At 38.0% G+C, this 18,637-nt stretch overlaps 1 protein-coding gene across 1 annotated transcript in view; it reads right to left on the reverse strand.

Moving 5' to 3' along the window:
- Positions 1–18,637, reverse strand: part of LOC114027882 (cytoplasmic dynein 1 light intermediate chain 2) — a 52,616-nt gene that overhangs the window by 4,967 nt on the left and 29,012 nt on the right. The window contains exons 7-12 of the mRNA XM_027842055.1: positions 17,770–17,905; positions 11,570–11,681; positions 10,025–10,084; positions 6,239–6,280; positions 5,463–5,580; positions 3,835–3,951 (exon numbers count right to left, since the gene is read on the reverse strand). Of these exons, the coding sequence (XP_027697856.1) occupies positions 3,835–3,951; positions 5,463–5,580; positions 6,239–6,280; positions 10,025–10,084; positions 11,570–11,681; positions 17,770–17,905 (585 nt within the window). The remainder of the gene's footprint in view (positions 1–3,834; positions 3,952–5,462; positions 5,581–6,238; positions 6,281–10,024; positions 10,085–11,569; positions 11,682–17,769; positions 17,906–18,637) is intronic.

Raw genomic sequence — 18,637 nt, forward strand, 5'->3', positions numbered from 1 at the left:
CTGAGAGAGAAGAGCAGATATAATGGCTGGCAAAACCAGTGCAAATCGCAGCAGCGGCAGCACGAGCAAGAGGAAGGGACAGCAACTGCCACCAGCAAGTGTGGGGCTCAAGGAGTCGTGCCTGAAAGTCTCTCGGAGGCGCAGCTAGGTGGTGTAGTGGAGAAAGCTCCGGCCTTGGACTCAGGAGGACCTGAGTTCAAATCCGGCCTCAGACACTTGACACTTACTAGCTGTGTGACCCTGGGCAAGCCACTGAACCCCACTGCCTAGCAAAAAAAACAAAAAACAAAACCAAAAAAACACTAAAAGTCTCTCAGATCCACAATGTGCTTCCAAGATTCCTTCCCACTCCACCCTCCTCCAATCTGACAGCTTCTAAGTAAATGAAGACCACTCCTCCCTAGGAAGCAGCCTACCCAGAAACCTCACCACCTATCCTGCCACTGCCCTTTTCTCCCCTAAACACTGGCACTAGGGGATCCAGGCCACACCCACCCAGACATCAAGGAAGATGGTAATTTACTAGCCAAATTTAAGCAAAACCCTTTGCATAACCTGTAAATGGGCCTGAAAAACGAATGTCATCATTTAATCTGTGTAGCCAATAAGGCAATTCTTCCATCTGGGTCTACGTGTCTTGGTGAGGTAACTTTTTTTTAAAGCCATGACAGCCATTAAAAGCCAAACATAAAAATACACTGAGTTTAGAACCTGACCTTGAAACCAAAATGTCACAAAGTGTTTAGCCACGATTTTCAAAAATTTAAAATATTTCACTGTTGTCTCATCCTTTTAAATTTCTATTTCTGTAAATGTTCTATAAGATACAAAATATATTTGTACAGTAGTACCTGTATATAATTCACGTGTGAATATACACCTCTGGTGGGAGAGGGTGCACACTCAAAAAATTGACAGGGGTGTGGCCAAAAAAGTTTGGATTTTACTTGTAAAGGTTACAGGGACAAAAGAGACATCCAGACAAAGTGCCCGAGGAAAACACAGGGAGGGAAAAATCACTTTCAGTGGTGAATATATGTGTGCTGGTGGAGGGGAGGGAGAAAGACACGAAAAGGTAGCAGATGAGAAGTGGGCCTTGAAGACTCAACTGACAGAAATAAAGAGGGAATGCATTCCAAGGAGTGAGCAGGACAAGATCTGGAAACAGCTAGGAATCATATGGGTAGAATGAACAGCCTATGAAGGGGAACAGTTAGGCTAAATAAGTAGGCTGTAAACAGTCTGTGGTGACCCTTAAACGTCAAAGGGAGCTATTATATCTCAGAATTAACAAGAAGCTAATGATAGTTTTCTGAGCAAAAGAGTTACATGCTCAAAAACGCATCTCAGAAGCTTATTTTGGTAGCTGGGCAGAGGACGAATTGGAGAAGGGAGACACTGGAGACAGGAGACCAGGGAAATATACTTGCCCTATTTCTTCCTCCCAATAATGTGAGTTTAGCATACACTGGGCTGCCTCCCTCATTCCCTCAGTCTTGATCTGCTTCCCAAGCCTCTCAAGTTACAATAAATATATGCTATGCAAATGAATAATCTAGAAATGCTTCCTACATTTCAACAGCAAGACTAACATAAACAAAAAAGGGATTGTCAGATGAGTGAATTGATATAATGGACAGACCAATGGACTCAAAATCACATGATCTGAGTCCTAGGCCACACTCAGCCAATAACTAGCTATGGACTGTGGCATACCACTTAACATTCTTGCTGTGTTTCCTCCTCTGTAAAATGGGTGCACTAGACTAGGGAATTTCCAAGGTCCCTTTCAGTTTTGACATTCATATTTTATATCTTGTGGTTCTATACTTTAATCTTCAAATTTTCTTCACGATACCAAATAAATGGAATTACTTAAAAACCACCATATATCTATAATATACTATTTGAGAAAAGATATCCCTTTTAAATCTAAAAGGTCATTATCATTAATAAATTATTTTTCCCTCAAAAATGTGATTTTTGGTATAAGACAGGGTTTAAGTTATGAGAAAGGAATAGCCAGTTATGATGCACAGATCACAACAGATTCTACTGGGGAAGGTAAAGGAGTACTATTTTTATGCATGGGTTCAAAAATGACAAAATGGCAAGCAAGTTTCTAAATGGCTCTTCCCCTTATAGACTACACATTCAGAATAAGCCACTGTCCTTCTCTGTGTCTCAATTTCCTCTCTTGCAAAATAAGGTATTTCTTTATCATCTACTATTTGTTGCTGGATTAGAAACAACTGACTTATTTTAAATGCTTATTTTAAAAATTAAAGATTATAGAATTATCTTTAACTCTAAACAAAACCACTTTTTAAAAAGGCCAAAGAATTTAACAAGCATCTGTTTTCCAGCTTAGACTTGTATGTCAAACATTAGAGGTGGATTTTTTCCAGGAGACATGGTGAAAACATTAAGACAAGACTAGTCTGCCGAATTTCAAATGCTTTTTCCCAAAGTAAATAGACGGCAATTTATAAAAAAGAAAAAACACCCCCAAAACTTCAATGTAGCCTGTTCTAACCAAAAAACAAATGAAACTAGATACAAACCTTGGGGTAGTATATTGGATAAAGAACTGATAAAGGAAACCTGGATTCACACTCGAGCTCTGAAACCTATCACCTGTGTGACCTTTGGCAAGTCACTTTCTTTAGCTGTGCCTCAGTTTCTTCATCTGTAAAATGAAGGGGTCTGACTAGATAGTTTTAAAGTCCTTTCTAGACCTATACCCCACAAGACTATGAAAGCACCTTCAAAACCTTAAAGCATTCCAGTAACATGAACTATTGTTATTACTACTTAAAACTGAAAAGAAAAATGATTACATATCCAAAAAAGTACTCAAGGGGCAGCTAGCTGGCACAACGGATAGAACATGGGCTCTCGAATCAGGTGGACCCGAGTTCAAATCCGACCTCAGACACTTGACATTTAACTAGCTGTGTGACCCTGGATGAGTCACTTAACCTTGACTGCCTCACCAAAAACCAACAACAACAAAAAAACAACCAAAAAACCCAACAAAAAAGTACTCAAGATTATTTGAACCTGCTTCAGGGTACAGCCTTCTCAGAATCTGCTCATTGAAGGAAGTAACAAAGAGACTTCTGTTTTCCTTCCTATCATACTCTTTTCAGACTGTTTCTGTTGGCAAATACCTAGAGATGCAATGTATTCTATTCCCCTGAAGAGAATAAAACTGTTTTTTAAGATTTCAAGAGATGATTTCACTACTTCAGTAGCTGCTGGAACAAGGTGGCTTTTGTTAAAGGTGTATCTGTATCAACTAACCCAACAGGTCTATTCTTGAGAAGATAGCATGTTAGTAATTAAAATGCTATTTCAAATGTACCCAATTTAGATGCAATGTACTGTAGTGGAGAGCATGCAGAGCCAGAAGTCAAAAGGACTGGTGTTCAAAGCTCAAAACTCAAAACTGCCATTTATTAGGTGTGCGGAAAAGTTACTTTTCTGGGGACCTCATTTTCTTCACTGATAGAAAACAAGAAGTTGTAGTACATGATCTCTAAGGTTACTTCTAGCTCTAAATCCTCTAATGGTGAATAATTTTGTAAAAAGAAACATCCTTCTTAAAAAGTAGGATTAATCACTGCCAAAGTAATCATTTTTGTTAAATTTGGATTTTTCCCGTGTTGAGTTTGTGTAAAACACAGTATATCCCTGAACATATATAACTAGATGTGGTCCAAATCAAACACTGAACAGTCAACAAAACAATGCCCCGGCAGGCAACCTCCACACCAAACCAACAAAAACAGCCCAGCCCCCGGCCCCAGACAAAAGGAGACCCTTCCGTACCAGACTTTTTGGCTGTGCCTTGGACTCCTCCAGCTCCAGGACTCCCAGGAGAGCCGGTCTTTTTACTCAAGAGGCTGTTAAAGAAGCTGGCCAACACTCCTTCGCTTGCAGCATTATCTAAAGAAATTCAAACAAAAAACCAGAGAAACCCGTTTTCAGCTTGGACCTTAAACATCTGACTGCACAACTTGTGATCTATGTTACACACTACAATGTCTACCAGTGCAAGAGCACATGGACATGGGGAATGATTCGATGCCTTTTGTGTGGATGGCTGCCTGTAGGCTGGCTGTGAGCAAAAGCAGCTTTTGTGACAGGACAGACAGAAACATGGCAGCTGTGGCAATTTTTTTTATTGGTTTTAACCCACAGCCAAGCACAGCCAACACTGTCATGCACAGGACGCAGGGCTCTTCGATCCTCAGGATCTCTAATGCCCTATCATGACCAGATTTTTGCTAAATTCTTGTTAAGCATGACACAAATGTACACACAGGGAGAGGCAGCGATGAACAGCAAAGAAGAATATGGAGTATGGCGTCAGGATTTGAGTTCTATTTCTGCCACCTACTAACCAGGAGACCTTAAACAAGTCACTTTGCCTTGAGCCTCAGTTTCCTTATCCGCCGAATGGGGATAACGATATTTGTCCTACCTTCTTCAAAGGGGTATTTTGAGACTCAAACCAAACTGTCTGAGCCTAGTATTCTTACCTTTACAAGGAGGATAATAATACTTGCACTATCTATCCTTATGGAAGTGTTGTGAAGAAAGTGCTTTGTACACTCTAAGTTATCATTGTTATATCTGACTTATCACAAGCTTCATTCTAGCTTAGAGGTGATCCTGGGCTGGAAGAGGTTAGAGTAAGACTGTATTCATTGTTCAAGGCACAGTCTAGCCAGTTGGGAGAGTCTCGTTCCCGTAATGAATTTTTTGGTCATAGCAACTTACGAAAGATACCTTACCAGTTAGGCATAGAAAGGTAGTGATCTACATCCACAGAGTAAGCAACCACACAAACGAATGCATGATCTTTGAAATATGGAAGTTGGAATCCTCCAGCACAGAAAACGATGGCTTCTATCACTATGCTATGAAGCTCCTCAGCATCTCTTTTGCAGCCAAAAGCACTGCAGATAAACCATATGATCTTGCAAAAGTCCCCAGTCCCATATAACTAGTCTAGCATTAAACAAATTTGGCTATACTATTTATTACCAATAAATTAATAAGCAAATATTAATTATTATTCAGTAAGGTGTTTCTGGGCATGGTGGTGCACACCTATAATTCCACCCAAAGGAGGCTGGGGCTGGTGGGTGTCTCTTGAGTTGGGGAGCTGAGTTCCAGTGGGCTATGGGGAGTGGGGAGCAAACCAATTTTCTCATCACATGAGAGGCTGAATTAAATGATTTCCAGGTTCTTCCAGCTGTAAATCCCATGAGTTAGAAATGTTTCGCTTTCAGCTTCAGGTTAAATGTTCAAGTCCAGCAGAAGAAAGTAGCAGAAAAAGCACTGGATTTGGGAGTCAAGAGACTTGGGTGTAAGTCCTGCTCTTCTCATTTGTAAAATGAAAGGACTAGACCAGATGACCATCAAGGTCTAGCCAATTCTGAAATACATACTTTTAATATTTGGATCGGGCTTCTTGACAGATGTGATTGGTGAGGCACTGGGGACGTTGGCGGGTCCAGCTCGGCCCTGTGTCCTTGGAGAGCCTGTAGGCCCTCTAGCAGGAGATTCCTTAGACCAAAGAGAGGTTATTAGTGTTAACAGAACTTTGAAAGGCACAGACATTACAGAGAGTGCAAACTCTGAAAATGATTAATATTCTTTTGCATTTTAATTTTGGAAAAATTATACTTCCTATGGAATTTTAGTCAAATCACTGAGCCTTTCTGGGCCCCAGTGTCCTCCTCATCTGTAAAACGACGAGGGAGGAATAGAAGGCCATGGAAGTCCCTTCCTGCTTTACAGCAACAATCCTACAACAATGATTCTATGATCAATACAAAGGAGATCATTCTAAAAGGAGGTCTGTGTGACGTAGTTAAAAAAGAACAGGACTGAAAACCACCAAGTGACCTGGAGTCTGGTTCCTGACATGGTTCCAACTAGCTGGAATTCAATTTTCTTATCTCCCAAATGGGAAGAATGATACTTGTCTTACATAGTTTTCAAAGGAATATTGTGAGGATCAAATCAGATAAACATGAAAGTATATCAAAACACTGTAACTCCTACACAAATGTAAGGCATCATAACTAATGACAAAGCATGAAAAACCTCACATTGGAATATACCTGATCAACACCACTACTTAGAATTTTTGCACTATTTGTCTACCGTTCATCATATTATAAAAAGGATTTTTCTTCACTGTAACAAAAACAATACTCACTGATGCTCTTGTAGGGGTGGCTGGCTGCTTGGCAAGGAAGGACTGCAAAGAAAAGGACTTTGATAGTTTACTGTCAAACAAAATTGCCATTTTAACATAAATAAAACAAGGTAAACTCCTAAGAAATGTGCTTAACTAAAACACATTGAGCCCTGCACTGCAGATTCAGGAGAGCTTTGGCTTCCACTCTTGGCTCTGCCTCCGGGCCAGTCATGCCCCTATTCTGAGCCTTCGTTCCCTTTCACTAGACAATCCTCAAGTCATTTCCAGCTTGGTCACGGGGTCAGAGATTTGCTGGATCCCCGCAGGAGTTGTACTCTTCTTGTTTCCAACTACAAGCAGTTTCCAGAGGAAAACAGTTGTAATGAGGTGTGAATTGCACTCAATCAGGAGGCCCAAGGCCAGGACTGGTCTCTTCTCATCTATAATACAGGGATGACAATATCAGCACCCTCTATTTCACTGGGCTGATTCAAGGAAACTGTTGGTAAACTAGGAAGCCCCACAAAAAGACGACCTTCCTTTATCCACGTGAGGAGGACAGCTGGAGAAATCCTAAAGCCAGGCTGTCCAGTTACTACTGAAAAGCAACGTATGGCAATTATTCTACAGCAGATTCTTGTAAGAAAAAGGGAGAAAACTAAAAGGAACTCTTTCCACCTTATCTCCTTGAGCCATATGTTTTTGACTGTATATTCTAAATTCTTCCCGAGGGGTGAGTAATCATACATAATGCCTTCTTTCTGTTACAAGTGGAATTTAAAGACTGTGCAACTCAGAGTTTATTTGTATGTCATAATTTATGTGTGGGATCACTGATCACAATAGTTCAATACTCCTTTTAAAGTGACTGAATATCATATAAATGATTAAAAGGCAGCATGGAATAGCAGAAAATACAATGACCCTGGAATCAGAAGGCATGGGTTAAAGTCTGAGTTATGTATGACACTAGGTGACCTTGGGAAATCTACACCTTCTTGATTTTGCCCCTGTGGGTTTTGTCCCTCCACAAAGAGACAGCAGTGCCAACATACAAATCTTAGTAGATATCTTCCCAAGCTGCTACAGCTGGGACAATCTACCACTTTAGGGTCACCTCTGTACTGGGGAGCCTCTCCTCCAAACTCACATTACCCTGGTTGTCAGGGACAACTTGAAGCCTTTCCAAGGTGAAATCTGCCAGATCTTACAGCCTTTGGGGGCCCAGAGGCACCTCCACACTAGAAGGAGGGCCTGCAGAAGGACTGCTAAAGTGGAAAATTTTGAGAAAGCAACAAGATTAGATGATTATAAATGTCAAATGTAAACTATTCTAATGGAATATACAAGCCTTGAGCATGTTCTACTACTAAGTTCTAGAAATTGCATTCAAGATTTTATATATGTAAAATTGTACTGTTCACCCTCTGTATAAGCCAAACATTTTCTGGTTTCTTTTAACACTTACTTTAAAAGGTTTTTAAATATTTAGTTTTTCATTTCTCAGTTGTTATTTGAATTTCTTAAATATAGCAGCATAACAACTTGCTAACTTTATACCACAAGACAGTCACAAGTAATAAAACTGACGTTTTTCCTTTTATGAGGCTTAAATCCGAAATAAAGAATAAAACAAATAAACACCAATCTTAAAAAGTTGAATGATAATGGAGCCAGTGCTAATTTAGAAAGGTACTCTTAACCTTAACTTACATGTCTACTTTGGTAAATATTAAATCTTTAACCAGAAGGATTCATTTTACAAGTCAGATCCTTATAGATTTTTTTTTAAAAAGATTCTTCTGGGGCAGCTAAGTGGTGCAGTAGATACAGCACCAGCCCTGGAGCTAGGAGGACCTGAGTTCAAATCTGACCTCAGACCACATACTTGACACTTACTAGCTGTGTGACCCTGGGCAAGTCACTTAACCCCAACTGCCAAAAAAAAAAATTCTTCCTGCCTGTTACTGGCAGTATCTATATCAGGTACAGGGTTTAGATAAAGATAGAAAACAGCAAAAGGTATGTAAAAACTTAAATTCTCTCAAGTTTCAAATGAACTAGGGGTTCCTAATTTGGTGCTCTGCTCTTGATAGGATTAGAATCATAAGGTTTGCCCTGGCTTTCACTATATGAAATAATTATTGGAAAAGTAAAATTTAAGTGACTGTACTAAATTGTATTGAGATCTGTTTTGCAAAAGATGTGAGCAGACATCGAAGAATTTCTACAAGTTAACCGGAACCAGAGAAGCAACTCCCTTCAGAGCTGCTCTGAGAACAGGCCCATTCTAGATGTCCAAGAGATGTTTCCAGAAATCAGACAACTATATGGGACATCTGGGATCCAAGATGAAATGTGCTAATTAAATGGATATTTAGAGTGGGTTACCAGGATATGAGACAATGTTAATTAACGTTGATGATCATTATTTTATTACTTTGGCTTTTTGCTTCACAGTATCTATGTTTGCTGAGTTTTCTTAAATTACCTTGCAGACATGTAAACCTCCCCTCTAATATTAGTCCATGATTTTGGATATTCTTACTACGACTTGTGCTATGATTAATCAATCTTGTTGTTCTTACGTTAACTGCTCAGGGAAAATTGTGACAGGCCTACATAAGATTCAACAAGTTATAGCAGAGACACAATTACTCATTTCAGGGGACTCCTGGTGGAATCCCTCTTCCTGTTCACATGGTCGCAGAGAAACAGCCTGTTATCCACCTTGGGTAAATGGGCCCTTGTTGCCTTGTCTTTTTATTCTTTTCAGACTGAATTAATTGCTGTGCTAACACGTGTTCTGAACTTGCACCAGAAAATCTTATGTTAGTGAGTCCTATTGGTAATGATTATGTTAAAGATCTTATAGAGTTAAGTGGATAGAGCACCGGCCCTGGAGTCAGGACGACCTGAGTTCAAATCCAGCCTCAGACACATAATACTTCCTAGCTGTGTGACTCTGGGCAAGTCACTTAACCCCAACTGCCTCACTTAAAAAAAAAAACTATAGAATTAGCTTATAGATAAGTGATCGAGGGGAAACATGCATTCCATTGATCAAAGCAGGGAACTGAGAAAATCAAACTGATTCTGATTTTATTTTGTAACATCTGTATCAGACCCAATATATTGTAAAATTGCCTACGCCATGCTTTTTTGCCTCCAAGTTCAGAAGTTCAGCTTTGCTCTCTGAGCTAAACTATCTCAAAAATCATCTTAATTCAAAGGAATATATCGTCTCTATATATCTTACTGCCCGTGTACAATTGGCGGTGCAATGCTGTCTATCCTTCAAGAAACTCTGGACTGTTATCGCTGTGACTCTACCTAACCATGCAGTGGGATTTCCATAGCAACAAGCTGGAAGGAGTTATTGCTGTTCGTGCATTCCTGACTTTCATCCACTCATATTGTTTTCCATCATCTATGATTCTTCATATTTTGTAACCAGTCATATTGTTTTATGCTTCCTGTTCTTTGTTCCCTTATAACTTCCCCAAACTATATGAAGGCTAGTAAGCCCTACCTCATGGTCTTTTGACTGACTGAAGTGTAAGAGACTCTTTTATTGGTAACTGTTAGCCTTACCAATAGATTCAATGTGCTCAGAACGTTGTGCCTCAGTTTACCTTAATTTCAATTGTAACAGACTGCAGAAGGACTTCAAGGGTATAATACTTACAAAAAAATCACAGATGATAGTACTCATGCTCCCTATGCCCCAGGGAGGTTGTGAGCTACAAAAGGTGACTATTTATAATGCAATGCCAATTGACTTAGAATTCTCAGTGCCATTACCTGCTGCTTCATTAGAAAAACTTGTTCATCTTCTGCTGCCAATTCTTTATCATGGACCAACTGTGAAACAACATGCTCAATTTTAGTCAAAAATGCACAAAAACACCAAATCAGTAACACAGAATTTTCCAAAAAACCCACAGAGTTTAAGTCTTACTATGCATCTGGGAGTCACTTTACACATAAAGAAACCCAAACCTTCAGCCAAAACTCAGAGAAGCTTCTCAAATGGAAAGATGAAACAATTGACTAAAAAATGGCAACATGGAGAGAGCAATGGGATAAGGAAGAGCCAGGTTCAAATCCCAACTCTAAAACTTATTAGCTGTATGGTCAGAGGCAAGTCTAAACCTGTATCTCCGTCTATAAAATGGGGATAATACCTACAGTACCTACCTTAGTGTTGCTGTGACACTCAAATAAGGTAATATACATAATGTGTGTTTATAAACTTCGAAGTGTTATCTAATTATTATTAAATTCATGAGTGCTGCTAAGACTGAAAAGGCCTAACACATTTTGGATAGAACTCAAATTTTATGCAATATCAGAGATTTTATTCATAGCTTTTTAAAAATTCTGAACTTAACCAATACTAAATGAAATGAGTATTTCCATATACAGAAAGAGGGCAGTACATCAAACTGCCGACCTCTACTGTACACAGCTTGCTGAGAATTACATTAACAAAGCTACAAAAAAGAGCTGAGGCAAGCATGAGTGGGCAAAAATTAAAATAGATTTCTTTGATGCAAAATTAAACAACACAGGAGCTCTAGAAAAGCATAAAAGAATCATTCCCAGATGATTGTGAGAGGCAGCAGTATGGTGTGATGGAAGAGCCCAGAAGTCCATGGTGAGTAGGCATGGAGCCAGAGACACCTTTAGGTTCCTCACCTATAACATGATGATATTCTTTACCTTTCACTCTGCCTATCTCAGGAAACCATTAAGGAACACTATATGAAATTCGGGTTACTGTTAATGACAAGAATCAACTTAACATTTTCTGTAGTCACAAGAATGAAAGAATATTCAAAGTACTTAAAAAAAAAACTTGTCAGAAATAGGGCTTCCAGAAAGTTTAATACTGATAAAATCTTGTATTACAAAGTAAGCATCCTAATGTTAGCACAGAAAAGGCTGACCCTGGGCCTCCAAAAACTGGGAAAACAATTTATCCTGCAACACATGTAAGCACTGTTATTAGTGAGAGGTCAAATGTACTTCAATACTAGTTTGAGTTTAAATACTTATTTTTATATGAAGTAATTGTGGCTAATGATTATGACCCTGAGAATACATCTGGTGGGTGAAAATACTAAATAATATCTCCAAGTCTAAATTCTAATTAGTAATTCAATTTATAAATGACACTGAAGTCCAAGTCTTATTTAAATTTCTTTTCAAAACAAATTCCAATAATTTTATTCCATAACATCACAATCTATAAGAAATCAAAAATTTTGTACATAATTTTCTTCTTTGAAATATTTTCTTAAGAACAACCATGCAAAACTTTTCAAAATAAGTAAGTTTTAGTACCTTTCTTACAGGAGGTTTTACTATGAAGTCTTCATATGCATCATCTGGTTTTACTGTTGTGAAGTTTTCATGTAAAATAGCTATTTTCTTTTCATTGTCCCAACCAGCAGGTCTAAAAGGAAAAGAAATAAGGAATGATTTGCTTTTTTGGACATAATTTAACATATTAATGAGATTGAGAAGTATTATATAGGATTCAAGCACACAGGACAAGGAGTTGTTACCTAATGATCATTGAATACCTGATACTTTTAGGGACTAGAGAGAGTATATTTCAGTTCAATTCAACAAATATTTATATGGCACTAAGGAAATAAAGACAAAAATTATGTTGTACCTGCCCTTGGAACCATATGAAAGCCAAGTTACTAACCAAATGGAATTTGTACCCTCAGAGGACAGCACTTTACAGGGCAGCCTATACAATAAAGTCCATATGACCCTTTCATTGGAAATGAAAAGCCCTTGGAGATCAAGTCCAGGCTCTGCCTTTTACAGAGGATAAAATGAAAGTCCGAAGTGGTCACATGACAGTCACAGAATTCTAGGGTTGGAAGGCAGCTTGTTCCACTGTGGAACAGATTCAAGTTTTAGGAACTTTTTGCTTATATTAAGCAGAAAGCCACAATTTTAAAATGCCTCCTACATCTCTGGGAGAACAAGGCTAATCATTCTTTCCCATTACAATGATTGTATCTCCCCTATATCTTCTCTTTTTAAGCTTAAATAACCTCAAGTTCCTTCAGCCATTCCAGCTCCCTCAAAATGAACATGGTAGGTGTTTTATGTCTGATGTCACAGAAAATAATGTTATCTCCCCTAAGAGGTGAACTGATGACACAATAAAAATTTCTTCATTTCAGGGGCAGCTAGGTGGCACAGTGGACAGAGCACCAGCCCTGGAGTCAGGAGGACCTGAGTTCAAATCCAGCCTTGGACACATATTACTTACTAGCTGTGTGGCCCTGGGCAAGTCATTTAACCCCATTGCCCAGCCAAAAAAAAGTTTCTTCATTTCAATGATGAAAGTTAAGAAATATAAGTTAATGCATTACAATATACACACACTGAAGGCAACGGTACAAAAATAGCCTTAGAATTGTGCATTTAAGGTGATATGTTAAGACTGGACTGTGCTGGTGTGATTTCCTATGCAGGTTATAAAATCACTCTCCCTGTTTGGAGGTTTAGGGAAACCTTTACTTATAATCTCCCAGGTCGTTGTACAGACATCACTACTACCATTTTAAAGAGACTGTGACTCTTTTTGAGATGGCAGGATGGTCTCAGGACCCAATCATTAACTCACTAGGGGCCTCAGCTTCCTCACCTATACAAGAAGGGAGTTGGACCAGATGATTTATAAGATTTGTTCCAACTCTAAATCCTGGATTCACATGCCGTGTTCCAAATCACATATTTCAAAGGTGCTAGGAAAAATAAATAAATAAATAAACGAAAAATAAACAGGGCAGCTAGGTGGCACAGTGGATAGAGCACTGGCCCTGAAGTCAGGAGGACCTGAGTTCAAATCCAGTCTCAGACCAAATACTTGAAACTTACGAGCTGTGTGACTCTGGGCAAGTCACTTAACCCCAACGGCCTAAAAATAAAAATAAAAAAATAAAAAAATAAAAAAGGTGTTAGGGTTATGCACAGACTCAGGTCTGAGTCCTGAGACTGGTGCCAGTGTATCTCCCCATTATTCCACAACTGTGTCCTAATGTGACAGGGATATAGAGACCCTACAAACAGTGACACATCAGACCAGTCTTGGCCGATATCTTGCTGATGGGATCAAAGGTAACAATATGATAGTTCATACTTACAGCGGGTTTAATAAATAATTTTCTTATTCCTTAAACAAATGAGATGCTATTAAACAAGACCAGACAGGCCTGACTGGTCCTCTGTATTAGGCTTTCATCTGTCCTGTGGTAGATTGGGGCAATTTAAAGGAGACAATTGCACTTAATAATTATTTGCCTTAGTTGTGGACCTAAAGGGATTTTGTATCTACCTTTTCTGAACTACAATTTTAAAAATCAGCGCTGAAGTGAATAATAGAGAATAACTAGATTAATTTCAACGGAGACTTTCAATGAATATTCACCAAGGTAAGTGCTCTTTGTCTTGCCTGGCACAGGACCTGGCACAATGCTGTGTATATAAAAGAGTTTAATGCTTTTTTTGTTGTTGATAGTAGACTTCAAAGAATACAAGAAAACCAACATAACCTACTATAATGTTTGAAGCAGCTAGGTGGTCCAGTGGATAGAGAAGTAGGTCTAGCCTCAGACACTTCGCAGCTGTGTGACCCTAAACAAGTCACTTTACCTCTGCCTGTCTCAGTTTTCTCAGCTCTAAAATGGGGATAATAACAGCACCTACAGGGTCATTGTGAGGATCAAATGAAATATCTATAAAGTGTTTAACACAGTCCCTGGCACAAATAAGTGCTTAATAAATGCTTATTCTCTCTCTCTCTAAATGCAAGATACAAATCTCTAGAGGATTATTTCATTTTCATCATAAATATGCATTATGTATCAAGCGACCCATGCAAAGCCCTATTGAAGGCCCTAATGAATTAGGGGAAATACCTGTAAATCTTATCAACTGGGATTGTACAATCCGGAATGGACAACTCTTGAATAAAAGTGCATAAAAATACATTAACTAATACTCAAAGAATCAAAACCACAAGTGACCCAAAGGGCAAGGGAGAGATATGGGTGGAGCTACGCAGATTGCAGCCTATTGCTAATGACAACTTGCGTATATAAATAATTGAGTAAGAAACTCAGTAGTCATGTGTGGGAAAACAGATAGGCAGTCCAAATACTGTAGAGGTGTTCATGAAGTATTAAAAGACCTAGAGAAAAGGCTTCCACACTCTGGAGAATTTATGGGAGAGAACACAGACAAGAACTGCATAAAATGAGATACACTATGGATAAACAAAAGACACACATAATCTCCAAACTTCATTTGCATACATTCCATCTCTCACTTCTATCATCTTTTATCAGCTATCCGAAAGCAACAAAAGTTATTTAGTCAACTTTGCTCCCAAGAATGAAAGCATTAAATTTTTAAAAAGGCCAAGGGAAAGGAAGAACGACCTCTTTGTAATTGGTTTTAAAGTTTGGTATAAGATCACCCCTACATCAGCTTTTGTTTCAGCATGTTGAAACATCAGCATGTTTCAGTACCATTTTTCTATAAAAATTGCATTATAACTTTATTCAATTCTACAAAGAGTCCTCACAGTCCTTTTTTGGGGAGGGATGGAGTGTCAGCAGCTATGATTTCATCAGTACAGGGAACAACCAGTTAGGAAATTCCTTCAAATGATAAAGACCAGAAGCTGTAAAAGACTGCTACCAACCATCTAGTATGCCATGCTCTCTGATGGATACTGCATTAAATATGTAAATAAATTAAGGGGATAAAATCATTATTACTGCATTGATGAACACTTAATCGTCCTTCAGTTATTCAGTTCTTACTTTATTTCAGTTAGTGTCATTTTGTAGTCATCCTTATACAAGTTATGGATTCTAGCCTGGGTAGGCTCATTCTCATATATCTCATTGATTTTTTAAAAATAGGAATGATATTTGTGGACTAATCATATATCCTATAACACTGCAAAATTTGTTTATTATCTCTGAATTTTCTGGCCAAGGTAACTGGATTGTCTAGACATGCCATTATGTAACCTGCAAATAATGATATTTTGAGTTTATTTTACAATGCTAATCCCTATATTTTTTCCTGTCTCATTGTAACTAATAGCACTTCTAAAAATGCCCCCAAAAAGTGGTAAAAGTAGGCATCCCTGTTTTCAGTTGGAAGACTTCTAATGATTTTCCATTAAAAATTATGTCAACAACTGCCTTGGGTAATCTTTTACTGTGCTGAGAAAAAAAAACCCTTCTTTCCTTTCTCTTTGTGATGTTTTATTTTTTTATGAATGATGCTGACTTTTTATCAAAAGCTTTTTGTCTATAGATAGGAAAGTTCTGAAAATTTTTTTGTTAAATTTTTACATGATTATAGATTTATAGCTAGAAAGAATCTTTCCTTTTTTTTTGAAATGAGGAACCTAACAAGCGGACATGCCTAAGGTCACACAAGTGGCAGAGTCAATATTAGAACACAGGTCCTCTGATTCTGAATCGAAAGCTCTTTCCACTGTACCACACTTCTCCCCACAGTGCTCATTTTTTCTGATGTTGAAACATCTTTGCACAACCAGCACTGGGTTGTAATAAATCATTTTTAAATGTACTGCTGTATTGTGTTTGCATTTATTTAGTATGGCAGTGTGGTGTATGGGACAGAGTGCTGGAGCTGGAAATCAGAAGATCTGAGTTCATATCTCACCCCTGGCATTTACTAGCTGTATGACTAGAGGCAACTCACTGGCACCTAAAACAACTCTCTAAGATTCTGAGCTGGACAATGGTTGCAGCATGTGTCAGTGGACAGAGTTCCTACAGAGGTTAAATCTCAGGTCCTTAATATATCATTACATAACAAGTGTATTTAGGAAAACTGGTTAGCATTTCATAGAGGAATGGATTTAAGAGTTCCGTCTTACACAATAAACCTCAATGAATTCCAGGTGAATGATAAACATAAAACAAAGAATAATGCTATTTATATCAATCAATCATTGAGGAGAGAGGAATACTTCTATTAAACAAATAGAAGGAACTACTAGGGACTGACATGTTTGATTACATTAAAATTGTGCAAAAACTAACAACAAAAGAAAAGTAGAAGGACAAAACATATTCATGGTAAACATAACATGTAAAAACCTGACATCTAAAATATATAAGATAATGCTAAAAATTTACACAGGAAACTCCCAGTCTAACAAGTACTAAATGGTCAAAGGATCTGAATAATTTTCAAAAAATGAAACATGAATCGTTAATAATCACTTGGAAAAATATTTAACCCTACTAATAATAAAAGTGATGAAATAAAAACTAACAGGTGCCACTACATTCACCAAACTGGCAAAATTAATTAAGAACAACAAAACTCAATGCTGGTAGGTTGTGGAGAAACAGATAAAGTCATTTAGTACTGGTTAAACAGTAAATTAGCAGAATTGGGGGGGGGGGGGGAGACAGCAATCTGCTAGTATCCAGTAAAGCTACCAAAAATAACCATATTTGACTCTAAAATTCCACAGTTGGGAATAGACCTTGAAAGTTTTATCAAAACAAAAAATGAGATGGCTTTTCCAAAATTTTCAGTGATATCATTTGTAATTTAAAAACAAACAAACAAACAAACTAGGGGGGCAGCTAGGTGGTACAGTGGATAGAGCACTGGCCTTGAAGTCAAGAGGACCTGAGTTCAAATCCAGCCTCAGACCAAAAACTTGACACTTACTAGCTGTGTGACCCTGGGCAAGTCACTTAACCCCAATTGCCTAAAAAAAACCCAAACAAACAAACCTAGAAGCAACAAGTCCAAAAATAGAGGAATGGTTAAATAAACTGTGGTAAATAAATATAATTAAATGATATAATTAAGACAGATTATGGGATAAAGAAATATGGATTTCTATGAACTACTGCAAAACAAGAAAGTCAAAATTGAAAAGGATACCCCAGACCAATTATGACCCCAGAAGAAGAAAAGTCAACAGGAACAAATGGAAAAAGAATCAGAAGGAGCCTAAGAACGTGACTGAAAAGACACTCTGTGCCACTGCAGTGAGCGTATCTAAATGTAAACAGGTGCAAGGCAAACTTAATTGGCTGTACTGATATTTACTGTTGTTCTTAATGCAGAAGAACAAAAAGTGAGGAGAAAGAAGCTCATGTTTTGGCTGACCCCGGGTCTCCTGGATCCAAGGTATTCTTTCAATTCCACTACGTAGACTATCGACTTCATTTTACAGATAAGGAAAACTCAGGATTGAATGAAGGTAATGCCTTCAAATAGCTGGTTACTGGCAAAAAAAAAAAAAAAAAAAAAAAGGCAGGTCTTCTGCCTCCTGGTTTAGGATTCTGTCCGTTATACGATACTGCCTTCGTGTAGCCTAATAGAAGGTAGGATGACAAAGATAAATCGAAAAACAGACCACTTGGGAAAATTGGGAAAAACCACACTTTACGGGGATAAAAAGATTTAAAATGTAAAGAAAAAACATCTTTAAGTGAACTTACATAAAAACTGCATCCTTTTCCACCACTAAGGCAGGTGTGGTGAAGTGAAAACCGTATGTTTTATGCACAATATACTTGTACAACAAGTCAAGGTTCTTTTCTTCCTTAACTGATGTATAAATCAAGGCAGCTCCATCTATTCAATTTGCTTAAGGAAAGCTGAGTCAGTATGAATGTTTAAATCAAGCATGCACAATCAAAATCCAATTAAGAAGAAACAGGCCTAAATTATTAATCCAGATACACTGAGACAAATATTGGAACTTCTGAAACATCAAAAAGGTAAAAACAGCTATAGAATTATAGAACATTAAAACTGAAAGATCATCTAGCTCCAATCCTTCATTTTCTATGAGAAAACTAAGCTCCAGCGTTAAGTCAATCATTCACTGGGAGGATTTGTAACTAAAATTCAGATATTTGGAATCCAAATCAGAGTTCTTAACTATATCCTGGCTTCTAGCCCAACCATCAAGAATCTTCTCACTCAGAATCCTAATGTTAAAATAATGGAAGGTCCAGTTTCTAATGAAAAAATGTACATATACACTTCGATATTCCAAGGATCCATGATTTTATCTGTGTGGCTGTACTATATATAGACCACAACACCTGTTCCAACTAAATAAACAGTCTCAGTGAGTTACCATTAAATTAAAAGTCCTTAAAACACTTGACCTGATGGCTAACGTGATGGTGAAGAGCCTCTCGACTCTTAGTTCATCAGACTAGTCCTCAGATAACATGCCATTAAAAGGACTACATACACTACCAGCTAGGTAGTGCCTATTCAAAAGCTGGAGCTCCAACAGGGACATCTTTCAAGAATTCAGTCACCTCTATCCCATGCTAAGGGATGTAAACAGTG

The sequence above is a fragment of the Vombatus ursinus genome, unplaced genomic scaffold, assembly GCF_900497805.2.
Source record: "Vombatus ursinus unplaced genomic scaffold, bare-nosed wombat genome assembly UNPS02014864.1, whole genome shotgun sequence".
Lineage (NCBI taxonomy): Eukaryota > Metazoa > Chordata > Mammalia > Diprotodontia > Vombatidae > Vombatus > Vombatus ursinus.